Source organism: Schistocerca gregaria, chromosome 3 (genome assembly GCF_023897955.1).
Source record: "Schistocerca gregaria isolate iqSchGreg1 chromosome 3, iqSchGreg1.2, whole genome shotgun sequence".
Taxonomy (NCBI): Eukaryota; Metazoa; Arthropoda; class Insecta; order Orthoptera; family Acrididae; genus Schistocerca; species Schistocerca gregaria.
This window is the reverse complement of record NC_064922.1, coordinates 915026413-915044540: the sequence shown is the minus strand read 5'-3', so window position 1 is coordinate 915044540 and position 18128 is coordinate 915026413. Positions and strand designations below refer to the sequence as shown.

The 18128-nt window shown below is 40.3% G+C and overlaps 1 protein-coding gene across 1 annotated transcript in view; it reads right to left on the bottom strand.

The window, feature by feature from the left end:
- LOC126355692 (mucin-17-like) overlaps positions 1–18128 on the bottom strand; it is a 95074-nt gene that overhangs the window by 73361 nt on the left and 3585 nt on the right. The window contains exon 3 of the mRNA XM_050006059.1: positions 2146–2367. Coding sequence (XP_049862016.1) covers positions 2146–2367 — 222 coding nt within the window. The remainder of the gene's footprint in view (positions 1–2145; positions 2368–18128) is intronic.

Here is an 18128-nt window from a genome sequence, read left to right as displayed (position 1 = left end):
AAGAACGTGACGAAAGAGCAGGGAAGCTGGAAAAACTGCAGAACTGAATGTTGCACTCGCGAGCCCAGTCAGCACCAAAACAAAACGAAGGAACCTCAACAATCAGGAAATTCCAGGGCGCGCTGCAATTTCAAAACCGCTAATCGTTGAATTATAAGCTCCTACAATGGATACATGGTGCCGAAGCAATAAAACTTCGAGGTTGGTGCAATGGAAGAACCTCTTTTGGACGGATGGGTTTCGCTTTTTACCGTTTCCGTCTTCTGCTGAATTTGCGTCCACCAGAGGTAAACACGGCGGGCGCTCGGTTCTTACCTTGGCAGTCATATCATGGTGTTCTAAAGGCACCATAGTTACTCTGCAGGGTGACATTACCACTAACTATTATATCACCATTTTGGCTGATCATCTCCAGCCCATGGTTTGGTGTTCGTTCCCCAATGGTGATGTTCTAAGAAGACATGGAACATCTTCGTCCAAGGCCAGTTTTGTGAGCACGACGATGAATTGACACACCTCTTCTGGTCACCATAATCACAAGATTTCAATAGTGTTCACCTTTAAGGTTTATTTTGCAGAGGAAAGTATGGGATCGCTGTCGATCTCCATCATCGTTACCTGAAATGCTCACCATTTAGCAGGACCAGCGTTTAGGGTAATAACCGAAAACAAAAGTCACCATGGCTGGATGTGTATTGGAAACGCTGTCCTCCAGAACACTACCAATCACCTATCACTCAACTACCTTGCTGGGCAGTGCAAAAGAAAATTTTTGATTTTCATTGTGATACGTTTATTCCGACAGTTATCGTACCTTTGTGTCATTGATAGCACCGTTTTGATTTCCAACTGTGTATTAAGACAGTTGATTTCGTGCAGGAGTTTTACTTACTAGGTAAATTTAGTAATTTCATCTCATTTGGTTCTTATTCATTTAAGCTGTAGTTTCTGACGCTTAATTTGTTGTAAAATATGGTACGTACCGAATTAAATCAGGTAAGAATGCTATGCAAAGTAAAACTGAAAAAAAAAATGCACAGAACTAACCTAGCTCATTGCAACGCTATATTGAAGGTATATAAGACTTTCAACTCCAAAAAAGAAAAAAAAATGGTTCAAATGGCTACCCTAACCTAAGGACATCACACACATCCATGCCTGAGGCAGGATTCGAACCTGCGACCGTAGCGGTCACGCGGTTTCAGACTGAAGTGCCTAGAACAGCAAGGGCAAATTTCAACTTCCTACAAAAGTATGCTTCTAAATTTTTTTCTTTCTTCCGAATGTACTGGAGCAAGTTCTCATTTTTTCGATCTTTCATTATAGACTTCTTTCAGATTCTAAGAAAGTTTTCCTTAGATGAGATTCATTCAGTTATATACTATCATGTGATTTCCTAGTAAATAAACAATAAATTAAAAGTTAGTTTGAATTACAAACACATATGCTAAAATAGGTAACTGAAACTCCATTGTCAAATAAAAAAACTGTTTTGTTTGATACAGTATGTTCAAAAGTTATGGGTAAATAACACATTGACCCTTCCAGTTTTTATACTTTTTATTGATAACACAATCGACTGGGTTTTCGGCTAGCAGTAAGAGTTGTCAGCTAGCAGCAAGCAGCTTCAGAAACAGGAACCTGGTCACCAGTGACGTCGATCTTGTTTGGTGCTGAGCTGCCTGGTGCAGCAGTCAGTTGGAAGAGAAAGTGGTCTGGCGAGATGCCAACAGCAGACACACTAGTAGCTGGCATGATTAAAGGAAAACCATGCTGGGGACTCTTCATGGCAGCAACAAGAGGAGAGTACATGGAGGGGACGCCAACGTTAGAAGGTACGCAGCGGACCGTTGTACCAAGTGGAAAACAAACGTATCCTGTGCTGATGAGAAAACTGTTAGGTACAGTGTGAAAGGGAAAGTGGGAATTCTGGACAGAACTGCATGGGTAAGAAATGCTTGGAAAGACAGGTGGGTTACTGGCTGGGAAGTTGACGTGGAGTATGGATTCGGATGAAGCAGGCATGTTGCTGTCGACTATGTGAGTCGTACTGGTGGTAGCAGTGTTCCTTGGGGTGGGTGGCGTTTGGGAGAAGGGAGCTGGCGAGGAAGTCTCAGAGTCAACAGAGAAGGGAGGTGCACTGACTGTTTTGAGGTCAGCCATGTCCGGCACTTTGGGTTCTTCTTCTGGAGGCACTTCTGGGTCAACTGGAACACCGGGATCATTTGGTCTGTTTGCAGCGACTTTGTCCTCCAAGACTCCAACTGTGGAGGTCTTTGCCTTCGTCGCACATGGCTTCGATGAGGTCTTAATATCGAGGACGTCAGGCCTGGCTGTAACAGCTGCACAAACTGTGAGCAGGATCATCTGAAATAAAAAACAATATTTATTTTTTTCTGCTTCATAGACTGCGTTAAAAAAACCTTACTAACGATCACTGAATTCGTTCTCAACACACACACACACACATTAAAAAACTCGTTGCTCTGTTGAAACTAGAAATAATACTCTAATAACGTACTAAATCTCTTTACTGACAACTTTCAGACTTAGGAAAGTAAACACGGATGTATTTCGTCTGATTTACCTACGTCATCTATTTCCATTAAGTTAAAATCACAGTTATTCTGTAGAACACAATATACCTCTTTTATTGAAGGTTGTTGTATTCTTAGAATACCTAAAATGGTAGAATGGTCATCGTAACTGTAAAATAACTTACAGAAATTGATAATGCAGTTTTTCATTTATTAGATTTTGAGAATATAAACCGTTAGTTTGGGTACAGTCACTTCCAAGCATCATTTTGTGAGTGTTACCGTCTACTTAGACCATGTCTCATTTAGACATAAACTGTTTAGATCTTTGTAACTACATGCAAGAGGGAGCTAGCGTGATATTCCTCAACATTCGGAGCATATAAAAGCAATAATACTTGTACACTGTGGATGAAGTTAATCGGCAGCATCACAGCAGTGAAAGTACGAGTAAACTGTACTGTCTGTTGACTGAATTTAATCAATCGAAAACGGGGAGACCAATATTACAATCGAATGATGACAGTGGTTGTATCTTTGGGAATCTAGTAGCGTACGTGTCCTGATGTCAAAATGCTGAACTCTATGAAAACATTATCTTCCTCTTGTTGGAGGATATTTTTTTATAATATCTTGACATTCGTATCTCATGGAAATAATTATGAGCATGGGTGAAATTAGAATTACACCGTTAAGTGATGTATTGCGTTGGACATAATTTCCTAGCGATTTTCCATAAGTTTCATAAACAAAACAGATACACGTAGCATTGACGTATTCATCAGTAACATATTCTCCTTCACTATATATAACAAAATGTGAACGTTGGGTTAACTTTTCGATTCCATGACTGTAAAAAGCAGTTGTTTTTGAGACGAAGAACTCGTCGAGCTATGTGCGGAGCGCATTTACATCTGGAAAGGAGGTATCTTGAAGGTTGTCAGACAGAGAAGGGTGCTGTATAGTATTTATTGTCAGCATAGCGGAATGGGGGAGGGTGTTGTCGTGGAGTAGCTTCACTTCACACAGTCATTGTTCTTGGACTGCGTCTCCAAGACGTCTCAGTTGTTAACAGCAAATGTCAGCAGTGATGGGTACACCTAGGAGATGCGGTGAGTTACTGCTGAGTTAGGGCGTAACCTTTCTTTTCTTTGCGTTATGTTAGCAAAAAGAAATTATTTATCATCACTAGTGACAGTAAAGTAATGCTCGGTGTTGTTCATTAGCGAGCTGATGATCAAAAATATTGATGCATATATGGCCACCTGCAGATTTTTCGTTATTTTGGCTTAGAGAATGCGGTACCCAAACACCCGGTTTTTGAAACTCACTCATTTCATGGAAACGTCGCACAATGGTGGAATGATCACATTTCATCGCTTTTACGATTTGTCGAGGACACAGCCGGGAACCACTGTGGATTAATGCTTTTAAACGATGTTCATCAAACCCCTAACGTCTGCCTGAACGTGGAGATTCACCTATGTCAAAAAGGTCATACTTAAAATGAGACAATCATTTTTTTGTCGTTCTCTGTTGAATGGAAAATGTTCCTAGGTGCCTCCGCTACAGTCATCCCTCTATTGAACTCAAACATAAGAATATGTCGGAAGCATTCCGATTGCTTCATTTTCTAGCTTTCACAGCTACACTCACTGTCTCCAAATGACAAAATGACAATATGTATACTGCAAAAGCAGCAGTGAACTACAAATAAAAAACGACAGTCGATAAATAAACAAATAGAAACCGGAATACCGACGTGCAAAACTAAAACGCTACTGATATGCACAGCCCTAATGAAACTAGTAATGTGAGTGAATGATATAGTAAAATCAGGAGGAAGCGGTTATACAGCCGAAGTTCAAATACCCGTCTAAATGAAGATACTCACTAGGGTCTTCATGCCTGCAGACGGAGAATGCCGACGCTGCTCTGTGCCGCTGACCTGACGGCTTAAATAGTCGTGGAAGGAGGGGTGACCTGTTGCCGGGTTCATTATCTCTCAAGCTCTGGGCTCTGTTTATCACGCTCACGGTCATACCTCAGCAGTCAGCAGTTTTACACTTGGCGCCGACAGCAACTTACGTTACTCCACGTTAGTATCACAGGTATGTGCACGTGTAAGTGATAGGCACATACCTAAAGACTTATTTTTTCAAGTAATTCCTTCCGCCCCATTCTCCCTCATCTCCCTGGATCTCGACTGCTTTGAGAAACATCAGCAATAAACAGAAAAACAAATTTGTGTTTCTTCGTAGATCCTAATCCTTCCATACTTTGCTACCCGCTTTGTACACAAATGCTATTTACCTATTTAGTAGACAGTATTTAACGTCTTAATATTCTTGTTGTTGAACGAAGGTGGCATAAGCTACAGGACTCGTTTCCGAGATAAATATATGGAATCCCACCTCCAATCGTTTTCATTTGGGATTTCCGTATTTCCCTCGTTGGCTTCAATCTAATAATATTTGGTTTGCTTGAAAGATTGTAGCTCTATCTTCTTTCCCATGCTCCACATTGTCTGTGGCAATGAAATCGTTATATCGCTTATTAGATGCTTAAACATTCATTAAATCATAGTGTTGAAGAATTTTGCGTCTTTGACTATTCTATAGTAATGTAGTGGGCTCCATCCAGGTCACTCATAAGGTCTCTTTGTAAATCAAAACGATAAGCGATGACTGCTAAACACTACCGTAATAAGAGATCGCCCATAATCCGCCAAAATGTTGCACTTAAGCATATACAGTCTGCCTCAGAGCCTTTGAATGAATATTAGAGAGACCATTATAACACAATTATTAATTATGTTTCGCACCGATGTACTGTTGTTAAAATGTCTAGTGTTAGCCTGTAACAGGAATGTGCGGGTGATCTATTGTTTATTCTGTTCAGCCGTTTAAATATTTTGAATAAAAGTTTCTATGTTATGATGAAAATATCACATAATCCAAAATTCTTTTTTTCTCAGTTTATCTTAGTCTGTTTACTTATTGCTTAGCGTCACTACCTCATTTCTTTATTCCTTTCTAAAGTAACTGAATCTTCGACTACACGGGTACATCCACAGTGATTGTTATCTCTTCTTAACATAATGTGACGAGGTATTCGGATGATCATTGTTCACTTGAACCATCCATTTACTTGCTTCTGCTCCTCATTGTCTGCTGCCTTTCAAGCTGTTCTCTTCTCAAAAATGTGGGGACAAAACGGCAACTACTTTTGAGTAACACGGGAAGATAGTCTTCTCGTGTTACTAATTTCTTCTTTAATTTAAGCATTGGTTCACCTTTTTGCCCATTGTGAGATATTCAGCAAATACCACATCTCAAAAGCATAAATTCAGCTCTTGCACTGCTATCCACAGTCCACGTTTTGTTGACGGACAGAAACACAAGGGACACCAATGATTTCACCAAGCGCATCGTCGTTGCTTTCGAAAGTGCTCGGTTGTGTCAGCTATGATCTTAGTGAGTTTAAGCAAGGAAGATTAGTCATTTCGTTTATTTAAAATAGGTACACAGATATTCGACTAGCCATCTATTTTCCTCACTCACGGATTGAATAGGCATGTCCTCTTTACAAATGCGTGCTCTCAGGCCAAACCTTACTTCTCTCTAAGTGAATTACATTACACTAAACTCACACTCTGTCACCTGCCACAACATATTTAATAGAGATAACGAACAGAATAAAAAAATCAAATTATATGTATTTATCAATGTCGTCTGCGTTCATTTGACTGCGTGGAATTCACAAAAAAATTCATATTTTGTTTCTTACTGAGTTTATCTTTCAACAAAATACAAAAAACACAAAAGTACTTCAACGTGTTATGTGATTTCCCTATTAAGGTACGTGGAGCTGATTAGCTGAATAAAGTTGAAGAAATTAATCTAGTTTTTCAAAATTAGGTTACGTTATTTAATAAAACTCTTCTACCACGAAATTATTTCACGATTTTTCTACACAATAAATCAGCTATACAATCCTAACTGTTAAAATTACTGTAAAATTAATATGGAGTAATGACGGAAGGGGGTCATGAGTAGAGCCTAAATCTTCAACCAGTGTCAAATCTTAAAACATGCATATGTTCGTGCAGTGTTATACCCAAAATGACATTTTCACTTCAAGAGAAGTGACAGTGCGTAGCTCACTGAAGACATTTCGGACAAAGACAGATTAAACTGAAAGTCTTTTACGCTTTCCCCACTACACATTTAGTTACAAATTCATAAACTCAAAACCGGGATTTGCACAGATAACTTCGTTCTTCTTATCTTTTTTTGCAATTCTCACTTCTCTATAAGATCACTACAAACGTATTTAAACCCCTTCAATAATGGTCAGAGGTTCCAAGAGTTACATGTGGCTTCCAGCTTCGTTATTTATTTATTTATTTATGCATTTATTTTACGTGGCAAGATTATGGCCTTGAGGCCCTCTCTTACACCTAACCAGTCATACTCAGACTGAACGAGTTACAGTTTCTACAGAACATTAAGGACGTATAACGTATTATACAGTATTGATGTTAAAGAAAAAAATAGAGATTATAACAGTAGTACAATGATAATTATAACAATCAAATAATAATTATAACAATCAAGAATAATAATGATAATAGTAATGACTATGTATATGAAAGTAAACATACTTTTCTTTTATGAATGTCAGTCCTATTATTGATTAGGAATTTTCTCGTTATGTTCTTGCAGCTTGTGAGTTATTCTCATCGAGCAGAGACATAAGACGATAGAATCGGGTGAAAGAGATATATAAGAAGTAGATAGGTTAGAGGAAGAGAAATAGAATGGTAAAATTCGAAGCTGTGATGGAGAGGAGAAAGAAAGAGATGAGAGGGGCACAACAATGGTGGCTATACCGTCCCTAATATGTAAGTTTTGAGTTCCCTCTTGAATGATGAGTGGTTCTGGATAAGACGCAGATCACAGGGGAGCGCGTTCCATAGTCGTATGGCTGAGATGGAGAATGACACGGAGAAAGATTTTGTGTTATGTAAAGGTACAGCCAAGATGCTAGACGTATCCGATATGGTATTGCGATTGTGGAATGATGATAGGTGTTTAATGTGAGAAGATAAGTATTGGGGGCACCTGTGGCTAAAAAATCGATGAAGCAAGCACATCGTGGATGCCGCAGGAAAACGTGCAAAATTTGTGTTATTTTAAATCAGGTCTTGCTTCATATGTATTTTCTAGGACGCTACTTCTATGTTTTTAACGTAAGCCGCATTAGTGGCTTCTAAAGTGACTATCACAAAGAAGAAACAAAAAGTTTCAGACCACTAATTAAGGCCTCTCAATAGAATGAAGCAAACAGATGTTAACTTCAACAAATTTTACGGGAGTTTACGGTCTCTTTCCGGCTCAATTTTATCAGAACTATCATAGTAAAAGATCGCAGTACTTAAATAGGTGTCCCTTCATGTTAAAATAGGTTATGGTGGCAAAGGTACATCTAGCAGCATATTTCTAAATGCGGGAAAGTGGACCGGTGCTTTCGAGAGTAACTTCAGAAGGAGGAAAAGCCAGCATATGATTTGCTGTCACAATTAACAGACCTTTCTATTTTGGGCCTCCACATACCTTCCTTGTGTACGACATCAGCGTGTCCACATTATCATATTTTAAATGCACTATTTCAGCTACACGATGTGTTACACATGTAACGTGCTTTTGGCCTGGATAAAATATTTTAATTGCATTCTTCGCCTTCAGCTTGTACGGAAACGGATCGCTTAACAATAATAGAACATGGTTTTATTTAAATTTGTTGGCACAAAGTACAAGGTCTTTATAAATTAGTTACACAAAAATATCCTTCAATTGTGCGAAGGGTAAATAATTTACAGAAATCTTTTATACGTCAGTGAATGCAGTGGTTTCCCCTAGATGGCATGCTCACATGATTTATTCCAACAGTCATCATGAAGTCATGGAATGGCGCAGAGAATGTACAATGTTGTTTATCTCTTCATGTATGTAAATCCGCTACTATAGTTCAGAGACCATTCAAGTCACCGCCTCAGAAAAACTATTATTAAACGGTACAAGTATTTCATCGAAACTGGCTGTACAACACATAAGGACGCTGGGTCATGATAGGCTATCAATCCATGATGTAGCAATTGAACAAGTTCGGCAGTCTTACATTCGTATTCCAGTTACATAAAAGAGACCTGACAGCTTAGAACGGAATATGCTTAGTATCACAATGTGGAAAATAATACAGACCAATAGCGCATATAGAAAAACTCAAGGAGGGGAACTAATGATATCTTGGGCTACCTTTACTTGTACCGTGCCGGCCGGAGTGGCCGAGCGGTTCTAGGCACTATAGTTTGGAACCGCGGGACCGCACCGGTCGCAGGTTCGAATCCTGCATCGGGCATGGATGTGTGTGATGTCCTTAGGTTAGTTAGGTTTAAGTAGTTCTAAGTTCTAGGGGACTAATTACCCCAGCAGTTAAGTCCCATAGTGCTGAGAGCCATTTGAACTATTTGAACTTGTACCGTAATAAAAGCTAATCAAGTCACATGCAAAGTTTAAGAAAGTTTTGTTTAAACAGATTATATACATATACAAGACAATGCCATCGTACGATATAAAAAAGCTACAATTGTGGTTCTCTTCCTGGCAAATTGGGTAATTACATCATCAATAGGACAATCAATGTCAGGGTGAGTGTTCAACAGAGCTAAGCCATAAGTCGATACGCCTTCACCGTCGACCTCAGCCATATATCTGTACGCCGCAATGTTGAAAAACTTCTTTCTGCTGTAGCAGTAGATGCACGTAGACAAGCAAATATTTTGTAAAGCGTGTGCAAAGTAGGACAGTCAGATCTAGGACAAACAGACAACCCTTCCATAATAGAATAACGATCATTAATGGCGTTTATGCTCGTTTGCTTTTACTGTACCAACTCTCCCGTCAGTCTCTTTTTAATCACGAAGAGTGATTGTTCTTCAAAGAACGGTAGTTTAGTCACGAACTAATTCAATTTATGTGCCTCATCATTACCGTCATGTTTCAATAGTCGTGATGACAAAAGTATGTTGAAATTTAAATGATAAATATTTTCTAAAGAAAAACGTTCTCTCATGTCAGTCGTAACGTTGTACCGTGTGCTAGCTAACACCCCAAAGATGTTCGGGCTCACACGCGGTTTATCTTCGACACTGGAGCGCATATCCATTTGACACAGTTCGATCATTTACAATGTCATCGCGAATTACAGGTCCAATACTCCACCTTGTCAACTACGCAAGAAGTTAAAGTTCACACCAGGCGCGCTGCTGCTCACTGCTCAGAGACTAAGTCCCGCGATGCCACACAACGCGGAATGTTCACCACCTAACGACCCACCGTGCACTTTCGCGTCCCCACCGGCACTGTCCCCTTTGGTGTCTAGCCCATCTCCGGGCGCGTCCCCCGCAAGCCGAACAAAATGGTTCAAATGGCTCTGAGCACTATGGGACTTAACATCTATGGTCATCAGTCTCCTAGAACTTAGAACTACTTAAACCTAACTAACCTAAGGACAACACACAACACCCAGCCACCACGATGCAGAGAAAATCCATGATCCCGCCGGGAATCGAACCCGGGAACCCGGGCGCGGGAAGCGAGAACGCTACCGCACGACCACGAGATGCGGGCCGCAAGCCGAACATCGTCGCTCAACTGACTAGCGCAGTTCCCTTTCCTGAAGCCGTCCAACGGATCGGCTACAGCTTATTTTACATTACTTTGCATTTTAACATACTTAAATAATAAATGCTTTGCCAGTTTCACGTTCTCAATAAAGTAACAATAATACCCATTACACAATAAACGTTAAATCCTTTTACACAAAACCAATGCAATTTCCCTCTTAGCTTGGAATGTCACGGCCAGTAGCCTTGCACCAATGTGCTTCCTGATAAACAAATACGAAACAAAAGTAACTATTACGCACTAAACTTTACAAAAAAATTCCATTACCTACAGATCCAATAAGATGTCGTGCTGTCATTATTCAATAAATTTTGTGTGGAGGAAATGATGATCTGATGCTACACTGAAAGCATTGATAGTTTAAATTCAGTATATCTTTTAAACAAATAAAGTTACAGAATTCATATTTGTAACATTTGTCATTTAATGATGCCCTTCTATATGAGATATCTATCGTTAAGATCGACCAAAGAGTTGAAATTTTAGCATTCAGGTTTTGTTACAAAACTTGTTAATTTGACTTTAAGAGTAAATCCTAAACTATTATAGATATGATCAATATTACAGTTTTATTGGGATCAGCATGAAAATTTACGAAGGTGGTTCTTGGTGTGGGTTCCTGTAGTCATGTCCTAGTTCATGAATCACGGGCAACGTATGAGTGGCCAGGTAAGTGGTCCCGACAGTCGGGATACCAGTTACTTTGGAATAAGGCTGGGCATCTCGGACATATTCTGAGTCGTGGTCACTTTTGTGCTCATACGGCAAAGACTACCAAATCCACCGGTTAGTCCCTCAGCCATTAGGGGTAAAACCCAAAGGGACTCGGGCAAGTAAGGCTAGCAACCAGCTTCCCTGGTACTTTAAATATGATGCTGGCAACAATCAGAGCAAAATGCCTCGGAACTTTGGAGGTGACGGAATCCCACCTCTAGCTGACAAACCAGGGACTCCAAAGATACGACCTGGCAAACAAATGGTAATGAGATCTGGAGCTATTAATATCAATGGGGGCTACTCTGGGAAGAAGGTAGAGCTGGCAGAGGCTGCCAGTAAGATGGGGCTGGACGTTTTAGCTGTTAGTGACATTCAGGTAAGGGGTGAGAAAGAAGAGGAAGTGGGAGAATACAAGGTCTACCTGTCAAGAATCAAAGCAGGAAAAGCACAATGGGTTGTAGGGCTTTACATCAGGAAAGAAATGGAACCCAGCGTAGTTGCAATAAGGTATGTAAACGAACGACTGACGTGGATAGATTTGACAGTGTCTAGCAAGAAAATTAGGATTGTGTCAGTATATTCGCATTGTGAAGGGACAGATCAAGATAAGATGGATAGTTTTGATGAGGCACTCAGTGATGTAGTTGTTAAAGGACAAGGGCAGTGTTCTGCTCATGGGTGATTTTAATGGCAGGACTGGTAATCGAACAGAAGGCTATGAAAACGTTATGGGTAAATTTGGAGAGGAAAACTGCTGGTGAATCCTGTGGATTCCTTGGCCAGATGGAGGGAATATTTTGAAGAGTTGCTCAATGTAGGTGAAAATACGATCACTAACGTTTCAGATTTCGAGGTACAATGGTATAGGATTGCTGATGGAAGTAGGATCACATTTGAGGAAGTGGAGAAAATGGTCAATAGATTGCAGTGCAATAAAGCAGCTGGGGTGGATGAAATTAAGTCGGAACTCATCAAATACATTGGAATGTCAGGTCTTAAATGGCTACACAGGATAATTGAAATGGCCTGGGAGTCGGGACAGGTTCCATCAGACTGGACAAAAGCAGTAATCACACCAATCTTTAAACATGGAAACAGAAAAGATTGTAACAACTACAGAGGTATCTCTTTAATCAGCGTTGTGGGTAAAATCTTCTCAGGTATTGTTGAAAGGAAAGTGCGAGTATTAGTTGAGAACCAATTGGATGAAAATCAGTGTGGTTTTAGGCCTCTTAGAGGCAAGCAATTAAAGGTCTTTACATCGATAGTCAGGCAGCAGTTAGAGTTGACGGTAAATTGAGTTCATGGTTCAGAGTAGTTTCAGGGGTAAGACAAGGCTGCAACATGTCTCCACTGTTGTCCATATTATTTATGGATCATATGTTGAAAACAGTAGACTGGCTGGGTGAGATTAAGATATGTGAACACAAAATAAGCAGTCTTGCATATGCAGATGACTTAGATGTGATGGCAGATTCGATTGAAGGTTTGCAAAATAATATTTCAGAGCTAGATCAGAAATGTAAGGTCTATGGTATGAAGATTAGCATCTCCAAAACGAAAGTAATGTCAGTGGGAAAGGGATATAAAGTGATTGAGTGCCAAATAGGAGGAACAAAGTTAGAGCAGGTGGATGGTTTCAAGTACTTAGATTGCATATTCTCACAGGATGGCAACATAGTGAAAGAAGTGGAAGCGAGGTGTAGCAAAGCTAATGCAGTGAGCGCTCAGCTACGATCTACTCTCTTCTGCAAGAACGAAGTCAGTACCAAGACTAAGTTATCTGTGCACCGTTCAATCTTTCGACCAACTTTGTTGTATGGAAGCCAAAGCTGGGTGGATTCACGTTATACCTTATCAACAAGGTTGAGGTTACGGATATGAAAGTAGCTAGGATGATTGCAGGTACTAGTAGATGGAAACAATGGCAGGAGGGTGTCCACAACGAGGAAATCAAAGAAAAACTGGGAATTAACTCTATAGATGCTGCAGTCAGGGCGAACAGGGTCATGTTACACGCATAGGAGAATCAAGGTTACCCAAGAGACTCGTGGGTTCAGCAGTAGAGGGTAGGAGGAGTCGGGGCAGACCAAGAAGAAGGTACCTGGATTGGGTTAAGAATGATTTTGAAGTAATAGGCTTAATATCAGAAGAGGCACCAATGTTAGCACTGAATAGGGGATCGTGGAGGAATTTTATAAGGGGGCTATGCTCAAGACTGAACCCTGAAAGGCATAATCAGTCTTAAATGATGATGATGATGATGATGATTGTAGATTAAAATTGCTTTGGCTTCGTGCTCAGAATTACTACAGAATTAATAGTTTTCATAAACGTTTTCCCTTTATGTCCGATCTAGGTCCTCCATATTTAACACTGTTAACACCTCTTTGGCCACAAACAGCTTCTACGAGTTTTCGCTATTACGTAGTATCTTGTCTGTCTCACTAGCACACTACAGTACAATAGACGTCTGTGAATTTCCCCATCTCGTGACGGATCTGCGCTCTTTGCGGCACACAGTCCTGGACGACAGGGTTCGTTTCGGAATAAAATCAGTACTTTTCCAATATGCCATAACACCATCAATATGATCGCAGGTTTCCCTGTGTCTATGTCTGCTTGCAAGTTGAAGAACATTTATCTCCACGTCTAATGCTTCCGTAATTGCCTTTGCCTCTTCAACAATACCATCAAGCTGGTTATCAGCATTAGCTCTCATGCCGTTCTATACCTTGAACATCGAACCCAATCTTGCTTTTGCCATCGCAACATGCAAACTAGGAACTTATAAGATTTTGATTACTGGATATGATATGCACATAATGTCACACAGTGTAAACAGAATGATAATAAACCCTTAATTAGAGACAGCTCGAAAGAGAATATTCGCTTTGGCAGCCGTTCTTCTATACGTCCAGCACTGTATTTCTTTAGGAACTTTTCAACCTGTTCCGAGCTCAGCTGCGTATTGAATAAGGTCTCTAAACAATGTGACTGTAGCAAGTGTTTAGATGACTCTTGAATGTTGCGAACCGCTTGCTAGACGCTACAAAGACCGATACTACTTGTTCAATAATACCAACTGAGTTTCCCATACTTGTAACTTATGCAACTGCGAGAGACAGCGAGGTTGAGCTTATGACTTCGACACTGTGCTTCGTAAGTACGATACAGAATAAAATACTCAGGAAATAACTCTATATTGTTGTAATTGTTGTTGCGGTCTTCAGTCCTGAGACTGGTTTGATGCAGCTCTCCATGTTACTCTATCCTGTGCAAGCTTCTTCATCTTCCAGTACCCACTACAGCCTACATCCTTCTGAATCTGTTTAGTGTATTCATCTCCCTCTACGATTTTTACCCTCCACGCTGCCCTCCAGTACTAAATTGGTGATCCCGTGAAGCCTCAGAACATGTCCTACCAACCGATCCGTTCTTCTATTCAAGTTGTGCCACAAACTCCTCTTCTCCCAAATTCTATTCAATACTTCCTCATTAGTTATGTGATTTACTCATCTAATCTTCTGCATTCTCCTGTAGCACCACATTTCGAAAGCTTCTATTCTCTTCTTGTCTAAACTATTTATCGTCCATATTTCACTTCCATACATGGTCACGCTCAATTAAAAAATACTTTTAGAAACGACTTCCTGACGCTTAAATCAATACTCGATGTCAACAAATTTCTGTTCTTCAGAAACGCTTTCCTCGCCATTGCCAGTTTACATTTTATATCCTCTCTACTTCAACAATCATCGGTTATTTTGCTCCCCAAATAGCAAAACTCATTTACTACTTTAAGTGTCTCATTTCCTAATCAAATTCTCTCAGCATCACCCGATTTAATTCTACTTTATTCCATTATCCTCGTTTTGCTTTCTTTGATGTTCATCTTATACCCTCCTTTCAATACACTGTCCATTCCGTTCAACTGCTCTTCCACGTCCTTTGCTGTCTCTGACGGAATGACAATGTCATCGGCGAACCTCAAAGTTTTTATTTCTTCTCCATCGATTTTAATACCTACTCCGAATTTATCTTTTGTTTCCTTTACTGCTTGCTCAACACATAGATTGAATAACGTCGGGGAGAGGCTGCAACCCTGTCTTACTATCTTCCCAACCACTGCTTCCCTTTCATGTCCCTCGGCTCTTATAACTGCCATCTGGCTTCTGTACAAATTTTACATAGCCTTTCGCCCCCTGTATTTTACCCCTTTCATCTTTAGAATTTGAAAGAGAGCATTCCAGTCAACATTGTCAAAAGCTTTCTCTAAGTCTACAAATGCTAGAAACGTAGGTTTGCCTTTCCTTAATCTTTCTTCTCAGATAAGTCGTAGGGTCAGTATTGCTTCAAGTGTTCCAGTGTTACTACGGAATCCAAACTAATCTTCCCCGAGGTCGGCTTCTACCAGTTTTTCCATTCGTCAGTAAAGAATTCGCGTTAGTATTTTGCAGCTGTGGTTTATTAAACTGATTGTTCGGTAATTTTCACATCTGTCAACACCTGATTTCTTTGGGTTTGGAATTATTATATTCTTCTTGAAGTCTGAGGGTATTTCGCCTGTCTCGTACATCATATGGTAGAGTTTTGTCAGGACTGGCTCTCCCAAGGCTGTCAGTAGTTCTAACGGAATGTTGTCTACTCCCGGGGCCTTGTTTCGACTCAGGTCTTTCAGTACTCTGTCAAACTCTTCACGTAGTATCGTATCTCCCATGTCATCGTCATCTACATGATCTTCCATTTCCATAATATTGTCCTCAAGTACATTGCCCTTGTATAGACCCTCTATATAATCCTTCCACCTTTCTGCTTTCCCTTCTTTGCTTATAATTGGGTTTCCATCTGAGCTCTTGATATTCATACACGTGGTTCTCTTTTCTCCAAAGGACTCTTTAATTTTCCTGTAGGCAGTATCTATCTTACCTCTCATGAGATAAGCCTCCACATCCTTACATTTGTCCTCTAGTCGTAGTCTTCTAGTCGTTGGGTCAGTATTGCTTCACGTGTTACTACGGAATCCAAACTGATCTTTCATTTACAGCATTTTTAAATTTTCTCGTTTCGTCAATTAATTTCAGTATTTCTTCTGTTACCCAAGGATTTCTACTAGCCCTCGTCTTTTTACCTACTTGATCCTCTGCTTCCTTCACTACTTCATCCCTCAAAGTTACCCATTCTTCTTCTACTGTATTTTTTTCCCTCATTCCTGTCTGTTGTTCCATTATGCTGTCACTGAAACTCTGTACAACCTCTGCTTCTTTCAGTTTATCCAGGTCCCATCTCCTTAAATTCCCACCTATTTGTTCTTAAGCTTTAACCTAAAGTTCATAACCAATACATTGTGGTCAGAGTCCACATCTGCCTCTGGAAATGTCTTACAATGTTAAACCTGGTTCCTAAATCTCTGTCTTACCGTTATATAATCTATCTGAAACCTTCTAGTATCTCCAGGGTTCTTCCATGTATACAACCTTCTTTCATGATTCTTGAACCAAGTGTTAGCTATGATTAAGTTAAGCCCTATGCAAAATTCTACCAGGCGGCTTCCTCTTTCATTTCTTAGCCCTAATCCACATTCACCTACTACGTTTCCTTCTCTTCCTTTTCCCACTATTGAATTCCAGTCACCCATGACTACTAAATTTTCGTCTTCCTTCACTACCTGAATAATTTCTTTAATCACATCATACATTTCATCAATTTCTTCATCATCTTCAGAGTAAGTTGGCATATAAACTTGTACTATTGTAGTACTGTAGTACTGTTTGTAGTAGCTTACCCGCATTCCTATTTTTTATTCATTATTAAACCTACTCCTGCTTTACCCCTATTTGATTTTGTATATTTAACGCTGTATTCACCTGACCAAAAGTCTTGTTCCTCCTGCCACCGAACGTCACTAATTCCCACTATATCTAACTTTAACCTATCCATTTCCCTTTTTAAATCTTCTAACATACCTGCCCGATTAAGGGATCTGACATTTCACGCTGGTATCCGTAGAACGCCAGTTTTGTTTATCCTGATAATGAACTCCTCTTGAGTAGTCTCCGCCCGGAGATCCGAATGGGGGACTTTTTAACCTCCGGGATATTTTTCCCAAGTGGATGTCATCATCATTTAATCATACAGTAAAGCTGCAGGCCCTAAGGAAAAATTACAGCAGTAGTTTCCCCTTGCTTTCAGCCGTTCGCAGTACCACAACAGCAAGCCCGTTTTGGTTAGCGTTACAAGAGCAGGTCAGTCAATCATCCAGACTGTTGCCCCTGCAACTACTGAAAAGGCTGCTGCCCCTGTTCAGGAACCACACGTTTGTCTGGCCTCTCAGCAGATACCCCTCCGTTGTGGTTGCACCTACGGTACGGCTATCTGTATCGTTGATGCACGCGTCACCACCAACGGCAAGGTCCATGGTTCATGGGGGGTGGGGCTATATTGTTAATGGGAATCGATTGTAATAATCTCATGTAGCGAATAACAAAACAGTATCTACCCTTATAACGACAGGGGCATGCGTAAACGAGATAATGTGATGCAGTTTGGAAGCGGAATATTTTACCCAAGAGGGTAATGGCATTAGGAAACCCCAATTAACACTAACAGAAGGAGGCCCTGCTGCAGCGCAGAAAGAAATTAGACGAGAACTATGTAATACCTTTTAAATAAACACAGCTGATACCGTTGGTAAGTGGTTAGACAGCATTAACAAGGCTAGCGGACACACGGCAAGAAAAATAAAAATTCACCTATAACGAGGAAGCGGTTGGCTGAAGCCATACTGAATGATGTAGAAGAGACGATGAGGAGAGAGCTCCCTCGTCTCGCAGTTGGCCACACCTGTGTGTGGAAAAATAGCGAATACGTTAAGACTTTCACGTCTGCGAAGTGAGGGCGGTACGCTTCACGTATCATGGGACTGACGTGAAGCGGTAGTTCACCAACGCGCATTAGGCGACATTAAATGTTGAGTCGAGAATTTGCTCAATCTGACCCGCATGCGCTTTGAATATAGAATTTCAAGACTTGAATACTAACATACCATCCACTGAGTACATTAGAGTTTGATTACTTTAAAAGATAAAATTTCATTCTCCACCAACTTATTCCACTAAACGTC